At 43.2% G+C, this 19658-nt stretch overlaps 1 protein-coding gene across 1 annotated transcript; it reads left to right on the top strand.

Moving 5' to 3' along the window:
• Positions 1-251: 251 nt before the first annotated feature.
• On the top strand, positions 252-19445 carry LOC129863548 (claudin-3-like). The gene is made up of 2 exons (XM_055935605.1): positions 252-1293; positions 17206-19445. The coding sequence occupies exons 1-2, from the start codon at positions 806-808 to the stop codon at positions 17861-17863; spliced, it is 1146 nt and encodes a 381-aa protein (XP_055791580.1). The 5' UTR covers positions 252-805; the 3' UTR covers positions 17864-19445.
• Positions 19446-19658: the final 213 nt, after the last annotated feature.

Raw genomic sequence — 19658 nt, 5'->3', positions numbered from 1 at the left:
GACAGTGCTACTATGGGCTAAAGGCTAACCCATAAATACTACTCCCTTTTATGAGGAAACCCACACACACACACACACACACACACACACACACACACACACACACACACACACACGCACACGCACACACACACACACACACACCCTCGCTGTAAACATGGCCGGTGTCGAGTCCACACCTGATTGGCTGGCCCTGGCGTATGATGTCATGGCTTCAATGGGTCTGACCATGCTGCAATAAAATCTATAAAGATAAGAGTGAACAACATCAACGGCAGAGAAAACGGGATATCTGTACCTAAGAAAATGCACACAGAGATACACACACAGAGAACGCACTGTGAGAAGCTTCGATTCCTGGATACGTAGACAAGGGAGAGGTGATCTGCTACAGGACTGAAGGAGAAAAGAAGGAGAGAGTAAGAGGAGAGAAGAAGAGAAGGAGAGAAAAGAACTGAAGGCAGGAGAGAAGAAGAGAGTGTGTGAGGGGTGAAAGAATGTGAGAAATAGTTACAACCAAGACGAGTGAGGGAGATATAAAAGGAAGAAGTTGGAGATACATAAGACCAAGAAAAAGAAGGAAATAATGAGTGAGGGAGTGAGAGTCTGAGATAGTGAAATAAAGAGCAAAATAAAGAGACTGAGAAAGGAGTGAAAGAGTCACAGCTGAAAAGTGAGGGTCTGAGAGAAGAGTAAGGAAAGTGATCAAGACGTCTGTGGAGTGAGTGACTGAGAACAAAGGCAAGTGAGAGAAAGAGGAGTGCCACCCTAATCCTCAGTGGGACTCAGCCAGTAGTGTGGTGCGATGGCGTCGTTTGCTCTGGAGCTAGTGGGTGTGATCCTGTCAGTGCTGGGCTGGATACTGAGCATAGTGAGCTGTGCTCTGCCCATGTGGAGGGTCACAGCTTTCATCGGAGCCAACATCATCACAGCCCAGGTCTACTGGGAAGGGTTATGGATGAGCTGTGTGTTCCAGAGCACGGGACAGATGCAGTGTAAGGTCTATGACTCCATGCTGGCCTTGCCCCAGGACCTGCAGGCCGCCAGGGCTCTCACCGTGGTCACCATCATCCTGGGGGTCATAGCTCTCCTCGTGGCTACCATTGGGGCTAAGTGCACCAACTGCATCGAGGAGGAGGGGGTGAAGGCCAAGGTGATGGTGTCTGCCGGAGTGGCCTTTATCCTGGCTTCGCTGACCCAGATGGTGCCTGTGTCCTGGTCGGCTCACACCATCATCCAGCAGTTCTACAACCCCATCATCCCCTCAGCACAGAAGATGGAGATCGGGGCGGCGCTGTACCTGGGCTGGGCCGCAGCCGCGCTGCTGCTGGTGGGGGGGGCTATCCTCTGCTGCAGCTGCCCTCCCCAGGAGGACAAACCCATTACGAGGTACTCAATCCCACCCCAGAGCCGGATGGTGTATTCTGCAACTCCACGGTCTGCAGCCCCCAGCTCCTACAACAGGAGAGACTACGTGTGAGAAAGGGGCGGCGGGGGGTTGGTATTTGTGGGATTCTTATGTTAGAATATAAGGGATTGTTTCAAATGTTTGTTTAAATATACCAGGAGAATGGGCAAATTCTTTAACTCCTTCTTCCCTTCATGGAAAGGGAGATGTCTTGAGCTTAGGACGGTTTGAGGTGACCAGAACTCTGAATCAAGTTTACTCTTATTCCTCTGAGACCAAAAAAAAAAGCCCTTATACACTAATCAAAACAAAATTGTTTGTTGTTTTATACTGTCTGGTTTACTTTCAGTTGTCAGGGACTCAGTTGTCAGGGACTCAGTTGTCAGGGACTCAGTTGTCAGGGACTCAGTTGTCAGGGGCTCTATTGTTTATTTTAAGTGTTGTTCTGTCCATGAGCTGTTCTTGTCTATTGATGTTCTGTATTATGTCATGTTTTGTGTGGACTTCAGGAAGAGTAGCTGCTTCAGCCAGAGCTATGGGGATCTTAATAAAATACTAAATACTCATCATAACTGAGCACTACTATAGGCCACAATGCTCTTATTAACTAGAGCTATTGTAGACTTGCAATATACTGTATCTTGTCAATACAGGTGATTAAATAATAGATAATGTGATTTTAAAAAAGTCACGGCTTGCTAGACCACAACCAACTTGACCTAAAGCCAGCGGTGTAATTAAATAAAAAATACTTTAAAGTACTACTTAAGACGTTTTTTGGGGTATCTGTACTTAACTTTACTATTTATATTTTTGAGAACTTTTACTTTTACTTCACTACATTCCTAAAAAAAATGATGTACTTTTTACTCCATACATTGTCCCTGACACCCAAAAGTACTCATTTTGAATGCTTAGCAGGACAGAAAAGGTCCCATTCAGGCACTTATCAAGAGAATATCCCTGGACATCTCTACTGCTTCTGATCTGGCGACTCACTTAACAAAAAGGCTTTGTTTCTGAATGATGTCTGAGTGTTGGATATGCCCCCGGCTATCCGCAAATTTAAAAAAACACGAACAATTGTTCCATCTGGTTTGCTTAATATTTATGCTTTATAAAGGAATTTGAAATTATTTATGCTTTTACTTTTACTTTTGATACATAAGAATATTTTAAACCAAATACTTTTAGACTTTTCCTCAAGTAGTATTTTACTGGGTGACTTTCACTTTTACTTCAGTCATTTTCTATTAAGGTATCTTTACTTTTACTCAAGTATGACAATTAGGTACATTTTCCACCACTGCCAAAAGCTGAACTAAATGTTTACATAATTTTTTGGGAACTGTTTTAGTGTGCTATTCTTATTTTGAATGGTTTGAATCACTCCATATGTGTGTGTTTCCAAATGTTATGTGAAATATGTCAAACAAAAGTTTTAGGTTTTGTACTGTTGTCAGAAGAAGGGGTAGGACGGCTCACAGCTGCTATTGCATTTGAACTGTTGTCTAAAAACCATAGAGGGAGGAAGAGAAAGGGGAAATTGGTTATGCATTAGAGTCCAATCCGTTCAACAGACGTTTCAACAATGCACGATATGTACAGTAAGACTAGGACAATACATACATATATTTTATAAGATACGTAAACAACAAAAATAGACTGTGCAGGGTTGCTGGGGCAACCAAACAGTCAGGCCAACAAGGTGACACACTAGCAATAAACTACAGAATACAAAGAGCATTGACAGCAGTGACATTGTGATGTTTGAGAGTAGCGGAGGAAGGAGACTTCATGGTCATATAAAACGTTATAGCAAATCTTCTCAACATAGAGTGAACCTGTATAAAAAAAACTACTCAGATGAAGTTTGGACTTTGATATCATATCTGTTTTTGTTGTTGCAATATGTCATCTATTTACCGACAGCCAATCTGGGATCTTTTGAAATGAATAACCTTTCCATGAGACGTGTAACTCCTGTAATCTAAATGATTGACCTCTGTTTGCCTGGAAATATTGTGTTTACAGTTTGATGATTCATACAAAACAGGTTATATAATACAAGTGTTTTACTCTGTTCAGTAAAATATGTGTTTTTTGCATTATTTTGAAATTGAATATATGACGCTTTAATGTTCCCCAATAATAAAATAGCTCAAATGAATAGGAAGTATTGAAACATGTCAGTGAGTGCGTGCGTGCGTTGAGCTATACTTGTACAAGCAACTCAAATTTGACCAACTGGGTACATTTTCTTGGACCCCACAAGGTCAAAAGTTATTTAAAAGAGGTTTAGTGTTAAGGTAAGAATTAGTGGTAGGGTTAGAATTAGGTTTAGTGTTAGGGATCGGAGCTAGGGTTAGTTTTAGGGTTAGCCTTAGGAGCTAGGGTTAGGGTTAGGTTTTTTGGTTAAGGTTAGGGTACAGGTAGGGTTAGGGTTAGGTTTTAGGGAAAATAGAATATTGAATGGGACTGAATTGTTTGTCCCCACAAGGTTAGCTGCACAAGACTCTGTTTGTCTGTCTGTCTGTCTGTCTGTCTGTCTGTCTGTCTGTCTGTCTGTCTGTCTGTCTGTCTGTCTGTCTGTCTGTGTGTGTGTGTGGTAAAGACTTGGCAGGAAGGATCTACCATTCAGAGTAAACAACAGTCATAGCAGGAAAGGCTGCAGAGCGGCCAAGTAAACTCTTTCCCAGAGTTTCAGTTTCACCCATGAGTGAGAGAGAAGACATTCACATTACATTTCAGCATGTGACATTTCAGGCAAATACCGTTTTTATGACATATTGTTAGGAGCTGGTCAAGTTCATACAACCTGATGTATTTAAGTGCTGTTAAGTTAAATGTTAAATGATGTACTTTAGATCAGTAGGAACTGAATGAATGTATAACTCACGTAAGTAATGTACTGATTATGGTATATAAATGTGATTTTGTCATCACATCATTGTGTGGAGAGGGTGAGGTGGGGCTAGACAAGAGGGTGAGATGGGGTTAGAGAAGAGGGTGAGGTGGGGTTAGACAAGAGGGTGAGGTGGGTTTAGAGAAGACAGTGAGGTGGGGTTAGACAAGACGGTGAGGTGGGTTTAGAGAAGAGGGTGAGGTGGGTTTAGAGAAGAGGGTGTTGTGGGGTTAGACAAGAGGGTGAGGTGGGGTTAGAGAAGAGGGTTTGGTGGGTTTAGAGAAGAGGGTGAGGTGGGTTCAGAGAAGAGGGTGGGGTGGGTTTAGAGAAGAGGGTGAGGTGGGTTTAGAGAAGACAGTGAGGTGGGTTTAGAGAAGAGGGTGAGGTGGGGTTAGACAAGAGGGTGAGGTGGGTTTAGAGAAGAGGGTGAGGTGGGGTTAGAGAAGAGGGTGAGGTGGGGTTAGAGAAGAGGGTGAGGTGGGGTTAGAGAAGAGGGTGAGGTGGGGTTAGACAAGAGGGTGAGGTTGGGGTTAGATAAGAGGGTGAGGTTGGAGTTAGAGAAGAGGGTGAGGTGGGGTTAGACAAGAGGGTGAGGTGGGTTTAGAGAAGAGGGTGAGGTGGGGTTAGACAAGAGGGTGAGGTGGGTTTAGAGAAGAGGGTGAGGTGGGGTTAGAGAAGAGGGTGAGGTGGGTTTAGAGAAGAGGGTGAGGTGGGGTTAGAGAAGAGGGTGAGGTGGGGTTAGAGAAGAGGGTGAGGTGGGGTTAGAGAAGAGGGTGAGGTGGGGTTAGACAAGACGGTGAGGTGGGGTTAGAGAAGAGGGTGAGGTGGGTTAGAGAAGAGGGTGAGGTGGGTTAGAGAAGAGGGTGAGGTGGGGTTAGAGAAGAGGGTGAGGTGGGGTTAGAGAAGAGGGTGAGGTGGGTTTAGAGAAGAGGGTGAGGTGGGGTTAGACAAGAGGGTGAGGTGGGGTTAGAGAAGAGGGTGAGGTGGGGTTAGAGAAGAGGGTGAGGTGGGGTTAGACAAGAGGGTGAGGTGGGGTTAGACAAGAGGGTGAGGTGGGGTTAGACAAGAGGGTGAGGTGGGGTTAGAGGAGAGGGTGAGGTGGGTTTAGAGAACAGGGTGAGGTGGGGTTAGAGAAGAGGGTGAGGTGGGGTTAGACAAGAGGGTGAGGTGGGGTTAGAGAAGAGGGTGAGGTGGGGTTAGACAAGAGGGTGAGGTGGATTTAGAGAAGAGGGTGGGGTGGGGTTAGACAAGACAGTGAGGTGGATTTAGAGAAGAGGGTGAGGTGGGGTTAGACAAGAGGGTGAGGTGGGGTTAGAGAAGAGGGTGAGGTGGGGTTAGACAAGACAGTGAGGTGGGGATAGACAAGAGAATTGCACATACAAGGACATTTTGATGATCTATTTACTTACCTATTCTATCACTGTCATGCATTGTGTTTTTCTGACAGCATATCTAAACAGTTTCGGTGGAAACCAGACTACCATACCCGTCATTGGTTCAATAACCATGGTGGTGCGTTTACACACAATAAATAGGAAGAAAATACCATAAAAAGTGGAAGTGTGAGGAAAGTATTCACGCAGATCACACAGACATACACACGCACACGCACGCACACACGCACACACACACACAAACACACACACAAGCACGGACACAAATAATCACAGTGACTCAGCTGGTCTGGCTGGCTCAATGATAGAGACAGGCTGGCAAAGATACTGACTGAATGGCTGACTGGCTGACTGACTGGCTGACTGACTGACTGGTTGATTGACTACTGCTGCTTCCCTATTTGAATAGTTAAATAGTACCTTATGGTCTGACCTGAGAGGTGTGGAGGCACATGGCTTAGTGGAGAGGCCTGGAGAGGTGCTGCCGCAGGTGAATATTAACACCACTAAACTACTTCACTTGACCAATCAGGTAGGCATTGAAAAAATAAGCTGTTTTCCATAACCTGGGTAGGTTGGGGCACAGCACACCTAAGGTTGGAAAGTTATTACACAAGTTACACATTTAACATTTTAACATATTCAAAGTCTCTGCTGCCTACTGTCTGACCGTGCATTAGGCCTGCATCTGTCCTATGTTCCACTGCTCAGCAGCACGATAAATGCGAGAAACTTGCCCTGCTCCTGTTCTTGCTGAACAATGGGACTCTTAATCTCCTTCCAGGGGGGCAGCAGCTCAAAACATTGGGCAAGATTGCTTGTGAGGTCCTCTATGATGAACATGGCATTGCTTTGCCTGTTTATCACAGAGGCCCTGAAAACCCTGCACTACAGCCTGCAGAGCTTGGATCCGAGATTCACAGTACACCTGAGGATTCCCTTATCAGCCACTGACAGACCCCCATACCAGGAAACAGAAGGTCAGCACACTCTGTATGGCCGGTGTAGTAGTTTAAGAGTATTCTGGTGTTGACAGTCAGTTGTCTCAGTCTGGTGTAGTAGTTTAAGAGTATTCTGGTGTTGACAGTCTGTTCTCTCAGTCTGGTGTAGTAGTTGGACAGTATCCTGGTGTTGACAGTCAGTTGTCTCAGTCTGGTGTAGTAGTTTAAGAGTATTCTGGTGTTGACAGTCTGTTCTCTCAGTCTGGTGTAGTAGTTGGACAGTATCCTGGTGTTGACAGTCAGTTGTCTCAGTCTGGTGTAGTAGTTGGACAGTATCCTGGTGTTGACAGTCAGTTGTCTCAGTCTGGTGTAGTAGTTGGACAGTATCCTGGTGTTGACAGTCAGTTGTCTCAGTCTGGTGTAGTAGTTGGACAGTATCCTGGTGTTGACATTCAGTTGTCTCAGTCTGGTGTAGTAGTTGGACAGTATCCTGGTGTTGACAGTCAGTTGTCTCAGTCTGGTGTAGTAGTTGGACAGTATCCTGGTGTTGACAGTCAGTTGTCTCAGTCTGGTGTAGTAGTTGGACAGTATCCTGGTGTTGACAGTCAGTTGTCTCAGTCTGGTGTAGTAGTTGGACAGTATCCTGGTGTTAACATTCAATTGTCTCAGTCTGGTGTAGTAGTTGGACAGTATTCTGGTGTTGACAGTCAGTTGTCTCAGTCTGGTGTAGTAGTTGGACAGTATCCTGGTGTTGACAGTCAGTTGTCTCAGTCTGGTGTAGTAGTTGGACAGTATCCTGGTGTTGACATTCAGTTGTCTCAGTCTGGTGTAGTAGTTGGACAGTATCCTGGTGTTGACAGTCTGTTGTCTCAGTCTGGTGGGGTAGTTGGACAGTATCCTGGTGTTAACATTCAATTGTCTCAGTCTGGTGTAGTAGTTGGATAGTATTCTGGTGTTAACATTCAGTTGTCTCAGTCTGGTGTAGTAGTTGGACAGTATCCTGGTGTTGACATTCAGTTGTCTCAGTCTGGTGGGGTAGTTGGACAGTATCCTGGTGTTGACATTCATCTCAGTCTGCGCAGAAGGTTCAGTCATTGTTGGCATGTTTTGTTGATGTTCTGAGTGTTGGTATTAAAAGAGAGTCCCTGTCGCCATCCATGGCAAATTTAGGAAAAGGAGGATTTTAGCTAGCTAGCTAGCCACCGGAGGACAACGACACAACGAGATACATTAATTCGAGTTTTTTTTCTGTCAATGATGTTTGGCTTCTGATGTGATTGGCAAAGCTATTTGTTCTATCTGTGTGATTGGTGTGCACCAAATCCAAACTATCTTCCCTTGACACTTTGTTTAATGGTGCGCCAGGACCATTCACAGCTGAGCTCACCCAGTTAAGCTCAACGCTGATTGGCTATTATTTTATAGAGTAATTTATCAAGGGAGGCCAAATGCTCACTTGCTTCCCTTGCTTTCAATGCTACGGGCGGTAACAATGTCATACTGTTTTTGGCCAGACAGGATCAGAAAGATATGCTACACATACTGAGACAGAGGGGCATTGTTTCGTTCGCTGTGAGATGCATTCAGCCTCTTGCAAATTGAAGGACATTTATGAAACAAGGAGCGACCAAATCTACATTTTTTTTTCTTGGTAGTTTTTTTTGGGAAGCACGGCCAGGCTACCCTTGGCAACCTGAGTAACAGATTGAGGGCTTTGCCTAGGCGCTTTGTTTAGTTTTTTGTGGGACTGAAAAACATTTCTGGAACGTAAAAATAATGTTATTAACCGGTTGCCTTGCATTTAAAATAATGGTTCTGTTCTCGAACACTATTGATCACGTTTGTTCCTGGTTCTGATTCTGTTCCTCTTTTTGACGGCACATCCACACTTTTCACAGTAGTTGGACAAAAATCCAATATAATGTTTGTTTTTTAACAAAAACAACAATAAATCAATGTAAAATGTAATTATATTTGATAAAAAAGACAAGCATAGCTGTTGAACCAGTTTTCTTTATAGTAGGCCGAAGAGAGGTATTGGGTTTTTGAACATATGAAATGGAACACAAACAATTGTCACAGGTTACAGATAACTTGTAAATACGATGATTACTGGTATTCAGCGAGGTTCACATCTCTGGTTTCATGATGGGCATGGACACGTAGCCTACATCCTGGAGGGGATCTTAACCACATATAAAACGGGACCTGAATGGCAAAAATAATGTGGGCCTGCCTACAATTCATAGATTAAAAGGGAATGTCAGCTCACTGTTTTGCTCTTCACAAACTTTATATTATAATAAATCTTTGGTGATTAACATTTATTTCCAAGCAGTCTCAGGAGCCAAAACCTTTATTGACAGTCTTGACAAAAAAAAGCCTTCATTGGTATTTAACAAAATTAAACAAAATGGAAAAAAGCATTTGTTTTTATGTTTCTAAATAGGAAGTATACAGGCACCAAAAGAATATTAGGCAACTCTAGTTCCATGCGCATATGGGAACTGTGAGTCATGGCTGGATAAGCTGCGTCTCCACTGTTAAAATTCATGCCAGAACCAACTGTGTTACCGCTAAAACCAGCTTTTGGTTGATCTTAAATATCTCTATCAGCGCTAATTAGCCCTATGGATCATGTTTTTAAGGACACACCCCAAATATTTCCACCCCTCCTATCTGTTAACACCGACATAATATTTTAGGGAGCGGTAGAGGTGACCAATAGTAGTTCCTCCAGCGTGGATGCTCGTCCACGTTTTATAGTTAGGCTATGCATAATTTGCAGAGGTGGATAAAGTACTGAACATACTGTCACTTAGTTTGTAATTTACTAAAGAAAAAGTAGCCCTCTTAATAAACTACTCAAGTAAGTGTAAAAATATCAGATCAGAAAACTACTAGTTAGAATTGTAGTTTGGTCATTTTTTACACCTCTCAACTGTGAGAGAACAAAAATGACAACTTACTGTAATTGATTTGATGTTAATTTATTATTTAACCTTTTACTGCAGTGGGCTAAATCAGGGTCACAAATAGTGTTTCTAGGAAGCCTTAAACAAATCTACTTTGAAACTAAAGTATACACCTCACACACATGGTTATGGGCTTCCAAAAAAGAAGACACCTGTACCATTTCAGATAAAGAGTTAAAAAAAAATAGTTTGCATTGCAATATTACACTTTATATAGAATACAGAAGACAGAAATATAACAAAACTGTTTAATTAACATAGAAAGACTGGATTTTTAGCGTGTTTATTTAATTAATAAAGATTAATTATGAAGAATATGAATAACATTTGTCGTGTCTTTGGCTATGCCAGATTAAGTGATATGACATGTTATTCTATAAAATCCTTTCTCTGTAATTAATATTACCTGATTGAGCTAATCATGTAAATGTAATTAACTAGAAAGTCGGGGCACCACGAAAGAGTGTTTATAGAGCTGTTACCTTCCGAATAAACTCTTAAAGACCTAGTCATATTTTACATCAATAGCAGTCAATATTAATCGTCACCTTATTTCAGTCTCATCTGAAAGTTGTACATTTTTTGAGATCTTCACGAACCCTGGCTAACAGGTTGAATCAGCAATACAAAATTGGGTTTAATTATTTTTTTACTAAATACCTAACTAATCACACAGAATTACATATACTCAGAAAGCAAATTATGTCATACAGAAAAAGTCCCTGGTGGACAGAGCCGACATGACGGCTGGTTACACAAAGGAAAGGGGGTTGGGTTTGAGTGAAAGAGCGGGAAGACTGAGGAACAAAGGGGAAAAGCTATGCTATCGTAAATACAGTATCTTATGCATTCTAAATTATCGCCCATTTGGAAAATTAGAATGCAATAGATATTTACTCTGAGCTGCGCTTCGGTAGGTTGGTCGTAGATGCTGGCCAACAGAGATCTTCCTGTCCTCGGAAGAATGTCTCTGGTGGTAAATTGGATACGTTGTAGAATCTTCGTTGTGTGTTAGACTGGATACGTCGTCCTCCGTCCTTTCCTAGCTCATGTTTACAGCTGCTTTTGCTAACTCAACGGCTAGGAGGTATCACATCTGTAGTGAATAAGAGTTCAAAGTTTATACCATTCGCAACCAAAGCTCACGCTGAGGTTGGCTTAGTTCTGTTGACGTTGAGACTGGTGATTTACAGGTACTATTTAATGAACTGCCAGTTGAGGACTTGTGAGGCGTCTGTTTCTCAAACTAGACACCCTAATGTACTTGTCCTCTTGCTCAGTTGTGCACCAGGGCCTCCAACTTCTCATTTTTAGCCTGTAATCGAACCCAAATGCTGATGCTTCAGAAACTCAACTAGTCTAAAGAAGGCCAGTTGTATTGCTTCTTTAATCAGAACAGTTTTCAGCAGTGCTAACATAATTGCAAAAGGGTTTTCTAATGATCAATTAGCCTTTTAAAATTATAAACTTGGATTAGCTAACACAACATGCCATTGGAACACAGGCGTGATGGTGGCTGATAATGGTCCTCTGTACGACTATGTAGATATTCCATAAAAAATCTGCCGTTTCCAGCTACAATAGTCATTTACAACATTAACAATGTCTACACTGTATTTCTGATCAATTTGATGTTATTTTAATGGACCAAAAATTTGCTTTTCTTTCAAAAAGAAGGACATTTCTAAGTGACAAGGACAAGGAAATGTTTTTGAACGGTAGTGTAGGTTTGGTTAAAGTGACTATGCATATATGATAAACAGATTTGATAAACTATAATATGATCTTGGTGTAGCGTTTGAGCGAGTGACAGATAATGTTATTTTGATCGCAAGTCCTGATCTCAATGACTCGATTGCATGGAGAGAAAGAGAACTGCACATGTTCAAGGAATAACGCGGCTCATTCGAATTTCCTGATACAGCAGGAAAATTCTCCCCGACAAGAGTGATCAAGTTAAGGTCTGACATCTGTATATTTTTCTTAAAGGTGCAATATGCAGGAATCCATCCACCATTTCTAGATGCTAAAATTCTAATAGTTAGCCTAATTTCAGTTTGTGACAAAACAAGCAGTCATTGTGTAGAGAATCATTGTACCATCTAAACCTCTGTGAAATGTATTTTCCATAACCAAAAATATTGTCTTGTTTTGCTGTTTGAAGCTGGTGTACAAAACCGAAAGTAAAAGACGCAAAAAACGAAACTTAACGGGAAGCATAGAAATAGTGCACATAGAAAAGATATACCGCTTCTTAGACTTGCTTTCAATGAGAATAACAGATCTATAACTCTTATTTCTATTTGAATTTGGTCCGTTCGCCTAAAAAGTTAAATATTACGACATTAAGGGTAGCTTTAGTATAGCTTAACTTCTTCCAGTGTGAAGTAATTGGTAGCTTGGTAAACTATATTTTCAGAGTAGCTTCACCAACACTGCTGTCGGATAGGTTGGGGCACTGCACACACAAGGCTTTAGGTCAGGTCACATGATCAGGTAAAACTAAGCCCGAGTTTATCATCTACGGAAATATAGACCTGTGGTGAATGTCAGTGGCTGTATGTTTATTTGAATGTAAAACACTCCACTGTTGTTGATGTTGTTGCTGTTGTTGTTATGTTGATTATTCAGGTGCTACAATCAATGGACTGATTAACAAGAACTGTAAACACAACAGACTCAAATGCATACTGAGCAGAGTACCCCTTCAGTTAAAGGTTTTGTGTGTACATTTAGCTTTCTCAATGTTGTTGCCGTTGATTGTACCTGTGAGAGATATATCCCAAGGACCGGTAACCAGAGGCAAACAACTGACAAATGTGGACATTTTGGGTGGTTGGGGGGGGGGGGTCAAGTCTTTCATCACCATCACAACATGTGACAGGCCTTCCATCACCATCCTTAACACAATACAAATACGTACCCACTTTAATTCAACGCTATTCATCTGCTTTAGTGCTTCACTGACAGCTAAAGCCAAAACAGCAAATAGAGTTAACTGAACATTAGTTATACTTATGACAGAAAACAACTGACTTTATTCTACAAAGTGTGAGTGAAATTTTTCATGGTATTTCTAATGTGTCACTCGGTATATAGAGGAAACTGTAGAATGTGAGTTCGCAACCGATACTGAGAGGAGTACATGGTTTGTATGCTAAGGGTGTCTGGGCTCTCTCTCTCTCGCTCTCTCTCTCTGTGTGGTCATATTTACTCACAGGGCAGTTTTGCAGGTTTTCAGGGATCTGGGAATGTTTTCCCACATAATCATTCTGTTATAGGAACTGACACAGAAACCTGCTGGCTGTGGAATGCATGTCACCATGTGGAAGCAGGAAGTAGGCCAACATAATAAATACACTGCTCAAAAAAATAAAGGGAACACTTAAACAACACAATGTAACTCCAAGTCAATCACACTTCTGTGAAATCAAACTGTCCACTTAGGAAGCAACACTGATTGACAATAAATTTCACATGCTGTTGTGCAAATGGAATAGACAAAAGGTGGAAATTATAGGCAATTAGCAAGACACCCCCCAAAACAGGAGTGATTCTGCAGGTGGTGACCACAGACCACTTCTCAGTTCCTATGCTTCCTGGCTGATGTTTTGGTCACTTTTGAATGCTGGCGGTGCTCTCACTCTAGTGGTAGCATGAGACGGAGTCTACAACCCACACAAGTGGCTCAGGTAGTGCAGTTCATCCAGGATGGCACATCAATGCGAACTGTGGCAAAAAGGTTTGCTGTGTCTGTCAGCGTAGTGTCCAGAGCATGCAGGCGCTACCAGGAGACAGGCCAGTACATCAGGAGACGTGGAGGAGGCCGTAGGACGGCAACAACCCAGCAGCAGGACCGGTACCTCCGCCTTAGTGCAAGGAGGTGCACTGCCAGAGCCCTGCAAAATGACCTCCAGCAGGCCACAAATGTGCATGTGTCAGCATATGGTCTCACAAGGGGTCTGAGGATCTCATCTCGGTACCTAATGGCAGTCAGGCTACCTCTGGCGAGCACATGGAGGGCTGTGCGGCCCCACAAAGAAATGCCACCCCACACCATGACTGACCCATCGCCAAACCGGTCATGCTGGAGGATGTTGCAGGCAGCAGAACGTTCTCTATGGCGTCTCCAGACTCTGTCACGTCTGTCACATGTGCTCAGTGTGAACCTGCTTTCATCTGTGAAGAGCACAGGGCGCCAGTGGCGAATTTGCCAATCTTGGTGTTCCCTGGCAAATGCCAAACGTCCTGCACGGTGTTGGGCTGTAAGCACAACCCCCACCTGTGGACGTCGGACCCTCATACCACCCTCATGGAGTCTGTTTCTGACCGTTTGAGCAGACACATGCACATCTGTGGCCTGCTGGAGGTCATTTTGCAGGGCTCTGGCAGTGCACCTCCTTGCACAAAGGCGGAGGTAGCGGTCCTGCTGCTGGGTTGTTGCCCTCCTACGGCCTCCTCCACGTCTCCTGATGTACTGGCCTGTCTCCTGGTAGCGCCTGCATGCTCTGGACACTACGCTGACAGACACAGCAAACCTTTTTGCCACAGTTCGCATTGATGTGCCATCCTGGATGAACTGCACTACCTGAGCCACTTGTGTGGGTTGTAGACTCCTTTTCATGCTACCACTTGAGTGAGAGCACCGCCAGCATTCAAAAGTGACCAAAACATCAGCCAGGAAGCATAGGAACTGAGAAGTGGTCTGTGGTCACCACCTGCAGAATCACTCCTTTATTGGGGGTGTCTGGCTAATTGCCTATAATTTCCACCTTTTGTCTATTCCATTTGCACAACAGCCTGTGAAATTTATTCTCAATCAGTGTTGCTTCCTAAGTGGACAGTTTGATTTCACAGAAGTGTGATTGACTTGGAGTTACTTTGTGTTGTTTAAGTGTTCCCTTTATTTTTTTGAGCAGTGTAGTAAGGTGGCTCAACAATTCTGACAGCAACGTCAACCTTTTTCCATATTTGTCTTTTATTAATAAATTCTAATTCTCATAGAAACAAAGGTAGAATTATACAAAGGAATAATTACCATTAGAGTCAAGGAACCAAGAAACTACTGTTAGAAATCACTATCATAAAATGTAATTGTGTATGTTGCTACACAGTAGGCCAAGGTGAATCACGGTATGAGGCTTATTGCTGCATGTGTGTGTGTGCTTGTTTGCGTGAGTGTGACTGAGGGCTCTATTTTTTGGGCTGGTGCTAAGGAGGCGCAAGTGTCAAACACGTTATTTAGCAATTTTGTCATGTTAAAACATGTGCCAGGTTTGGCATTTGACCTGTGGCAATATTTGAAGTGTGTCCTTAAAAACATGAGCAAAAGTGACAATTTCAAGCAGCACTAATGGGAAGTTTTAAGACCCACAAAAAAAAGCTCTTAACGGTAACGCAGTTGAATGGATTTTGAGAACGGAAGTGCAGCCTATCGAGCCATGAAGCACAGTTCCCACGGAAAGAGAGATGTGCGATTTGTGCGTGTAAATCGTGCGTGTTTCCCCCACTTGTGTTAAATTTGATTAAAAACCAAGCATAATATCGTGTGACTCCTGCTTGTTGTTGTTGAAGAAATCTTTGTCTAATCCGAGGTGAGCCCTGAGTGTATCTGCCCAGCCTGATCACTAGAAATAGACTTTGATTTCTGGAAAGGTCCTGAGAACGGTGATATATGCCTTCCTTGGCACTCACACGTTTGTTTTAAATGATGGCCCAGCACTGGGCGCAAACTCACATTTTGAAGGGAAACGACGATATCTCGTTGATCTGGCTTAGTGTGTGTGTTTGTTTCTATGTGAAGTCATAAAGCCTATAGGTAACCACAGTAAAGCATATAGGCAGTCACAGTTACATTTAACATTTAAGTCATTTAGCAGACGCTCTTATCCAGAGCGACTTACAAATTGGTGCATTCACCTTATGACATCCAGTGGAACAGCCACTTTACAATAGTGCATCTAAATCTTAAGAGTAGACAGTAAAGCCTATAGGTAGTCACAGTAAAGCATATAGGTAGCCACAGTAAAGCCTATAGGTAGTCACAGTAAAGCCTATAGGTAGTCACAGTAAAGCGTATAGGTAGCCACAGTAAAGCCTATAGGTAGCCACAGTAAAGCTTATAGGTAGTCACAGTAAAGCTTATAGGTAGTCACAGTAAAGCCTATAGGTAGTCACAGTAAAGCCTATAGGTAGTCACAGTAAAGCTTATAGGTAGTCACAGTAAAGCCTATAGGTAGTCACAGTAAAGCATATAGGTAGCCACAATAAAGCCTATAGGAAGCCACAGTAAAGCCTATAGGTAGTCACAGTAAAGCGTATGCGTAGTCACAGTAAAGCATATAGGTAGCCACAGTAAAACCTATACGTAGTCACAGTAAATCCTATAGGTAGTCACAGTAAAACCTATAGGTAGTCACAGTAAAGCATATAGGTAGCCACAATAAAGCCTATAGAAAGCCACAGTAAAGCCTATAGGTAGTCACAGTAAAGCGTATGCGTAGTCACAGTAAAGCATATAGGTAGCCACAGTAAAACCTATACGTAGTCACAGTAAAGCCTATAGGTAGTCACAGTAAAGCCTATAGGTAGTCACAGTAAAGCATATAGGTAGCCACAATAAAGCATATAGGTAGCCACAATAAAGCCTATAGGTAGTCACAGTAAAGCCTATAGGTAGCCACAGGCCCAACCACTCAGTGAAGACAACAGACTCTGTAGAACGTATCACTATGAGCTACTGTTACCCTCTCTGGCTTATCTACAGGGAGGGGATGAGAAGGGTGTGTGTGTGTGGTGAGGGAGATTGACTGGCCTAATGTTTGTTGTCAAACCAACAAAAATAGTTTCCCGTCCATGTTCTTTGTGTGAAACGTTCAAACCATTAGATGACACTAGTTGTACCAGCCATTACCTCTAAGGTACAGAGTACATCCAGTCAGAGGACATGATTTAGCACACTTGTTTCCAACATTTAGCGGGTATTTGTTCTTCAGAAAGGCACGAAAGAAGAGAGCAGGTAAGGCCAGCGTAATTGTCAATGCACTGTCTGTCCCTATGTTACTGGAACAAATAGTCAAGAGGGAGTCAGATTACAGGTGAAACTCTCCCCTCTGGCTCCCTCCCTCCTCTCATCTCTCCTTCCTCTTCTCCCTTCTCCTCCTCCACCCCCCTCACGTCTCCTTTCTCAGTAGCCTCTATGGGCAGGTGTTGTTTTTGTGAAGAGCATTCAGCAACCTGTTCTGCCACCCTGTGACATCATCACCAGGGGACTCCTCCCTCCATCCTCACCTGCCTCCACTAAGCTATAAAAGATCTCAGTTTCCGTGGCAGCATCACTTAGCTACATCACACCCGCCACACACAGAGAGAGAGAGAGAGAGGGGAGTGGTCATACACAGGGCCATCAACAGGAAGAAAACAGAACACAAAGAACCTAGGACAAAGTGCTGGACTGAATCCTCTGTTCATTCTTTGTGCTGAATTCTGGAATCTCAGGAGGTTCTAGAATTCCTTAATTGAGTGACATCCTCATTCCTCCAGGTAGGTCAGGTGTATAAGAGAGACGCCCCCAGGAAGCCAGCATGTCGATGGGCATGGAGATTGTGGGCATCGCCCTGGGAGTCATAGGATTCATCCTGGGCATCGTGGTCTGTGCTTTGCCCATGTGGAAGGTTACAGCCTTCATCGGAGCCAACATCATTACAGCCCAGACCATCTGGGAAGGGTTATGGATGAACTGTGTGACCCAGAGCACGGGACAGATGCAGTGTAAGATCTATGACTCCCTGCTGGCCTTACCTCAGGACCTGCAGGCTGCCAGAGCCATGACCGTCATCGCCATCATCCTGGGGATTCTAGGGGTGATGGTCTCCATCGTCGGAGCCAAGTGCACCAACTGCATCGATGACGAATCCGCCAAAGCTAAAGTCATGATCATCTCCGGAATCTTCTTCATCCTGGCCGGTATCCTCATCCTCATCCCTGTCTCCTGGTCAGCCAACACCATCATCCGAGACTTCTACAACCCCCTTTTGGTCGAGGCCCAAAGGAGGGAGCTGGGAGCCTCACTCTACATCGGCTGGGGGTCGGCGGCCCTGCTCCTTATCGGAGGAGCCATGCTGTGCTGCTCCTGCCCCCCCAAGGAGGAGAAGAGGTACAAGCCCCCCCGCATGGCCTACTCTGCCCCTCGCAGCGTGAGCGGGGGCGCAGCGGGATACGACAGGAAAGACTACGTCTGAGGGAATATTTACCTGCATGATTGAACGGAGGGGAGAAAAGATAGCAGAGAAGTAGATAGATATATAGACAGACAGACAAGACACACAGGTAGACAGACAGACAAGACAGACAGGTAGACAGACAGACAGGTAGACAGACGGAGACAGATAGATAGTTTGCTATCTGACAGGAAAAACTAGGAGACAACTCCTACTGAAAAGACTCCGATATGAAGGGATGTGTGTTTTAATGTTACTGCTTAGCTTTTACTCCGCTTGGGTGTCTCTGTTCAGCGTCATTGTTCAGCTTTATATAGGCTTGTGTGAAGTTTGGTAGAGGCTGTCAGACCCAGATGCTGTACATACAATCCCAAAGGGGTAGGTTGACTACTGGTAATGACTGGTTTTATGGAATAGTTTAAATTCTAGTTGTTATTCATTCATTTCAAACTTCAGATGATAAACCAAAGCCCTTTTGTTTCAGTAAACTGTACAGTTGAAGGGTCTTGGTTTTCAAGTACTTGGGAGAACTGCTTCAGTTACACAGCATGCGGGCTCATATTTCTACTGCAGTATGGAGGTCCCTATTGCCTGTGTAGTTTACTGTTGGGGAGGTGGGATTTTCTTTCACTGAAACGTTCAGTTAAAAAGTTTCATTGTGTCTCATTAACACAGACCAGGAAGGACCAGCACTGTTTTTACATAGATTAGGCAATGAGTTTCAGTATGTGTGTGTGTTTGTGTGTGTGTGTGTGCGCACATATGTGCGTGTGTCTTTTGCATGTATTTGGTTGTGAGAGATTCTGCCTCAGGTCATGACATCATAGATTCCTTCCTCTTCACAGTTCCACTCTATTTAGGCCTTTCTGTGTGTCTGTGTGCGTTTGTGTGTGGTGAAATAATATTTGTTTAGTAAAAAAATAATACAAATAATTAATAGCTTTTTAATGCTGAAAATGCTTTTTGTCAGATTTTTGTCTTGTAAATAGTAAGACATGTGTAGTGTCATTTGTAAAAGAATGAGACTATGTATAGACTAATTATAGTTAGGAGAGTGATGGTAAAGCAGGACCATTGTCTGAGGTGACGTATGGAGTCAGTCAGTCTCCTGTTTAACAAAGCAACTGTAAGAACTGTTTGGTGAGCAGGGAGTAGTACACCTGAATGATGGATTTGACTGTGTGTGTGTGTGTGTGTGTGTGTGTGTGTGTGTGTGTGTGTGTGTGTGTGTGCGTGTGTGTGTGCGTGCGTGCGTGGATGTGTACATAGAGGGTGAGAGACTACCTAATGAAAAGCATGTGTGTCTAAGGTCTTAATTTTCAACTGCAGGCAAGCAGTCAGGTTTACCTACAAACGCCCATATAACCACAATGGCCAGCTTCAGTTGTTTATTTGAATTAAGTCAGCCATTTTACTTTTTTATTTAAATTACAATGCCCAGTTTCAATACTTATTGTTTGATGGAATGTGTATCTTGTAAATTGTCTTTATATACGTATATGTTAAGACAACAATGCTTGAATGATGTCGTGTTTTGCAATGGTCTGCGTCTCTCTGCATATTCAGCTGTCCTTTACTATGCTTCAATAAATGTGAAAATGTATTCCCTGTTGTCATTTAACAGTTTTATTTCTTCATGGTAAATACCTCCAACCTCTAGCTTTACCTCTTCCTGGTAGAGGTAACTATCTATAATTACTCTATACATAGTCTTATTCCTTCACAGACAGGTAGCCTTGTGGGTAGGAGCGTCGAGCTAGTAACGGTAAAGGTTGCTAGATTGAATCCCTGAGCTGACAAGTTAAAATCTGTCGTT

Source organism: Salvelinus fontinalis, chromosome 10, assembly GCF_029448725.1.
Source record: "Salvelinus fontinalis isolate EN_2023a chromosome 10, ASM2944872v1, whole genome shotgun sequence".
Taxonomy (NCBI): domain Eukaryota; kingdom Metazoa; phylum Chordata; class Actinopteri; order Salmoniformes; family Salmonidae; genus Salvelinus; species Salvelinus fontinalis.
Note: the sequence above shows the minus strand (reverse complement) of the source record. Positions and strands in the feature narration are given on the sequence as shown.

Coding starts and splice junctions, on each gene's coding strand:
- LOC129863548 (XM_055935605.1), top strand. CDS start 806: ATGGCGTCGTTTGCTCTGGAGCTAGTGGGTGTGATCCTGTCAGTGCTG. Junction 1,294..17,205: donor AAGATGGAGATCGGGGCGGC/GCTGTACCTGGG, acceptor CCAGGAAGCCAG/CATGTCGATGGGCATGGAGA.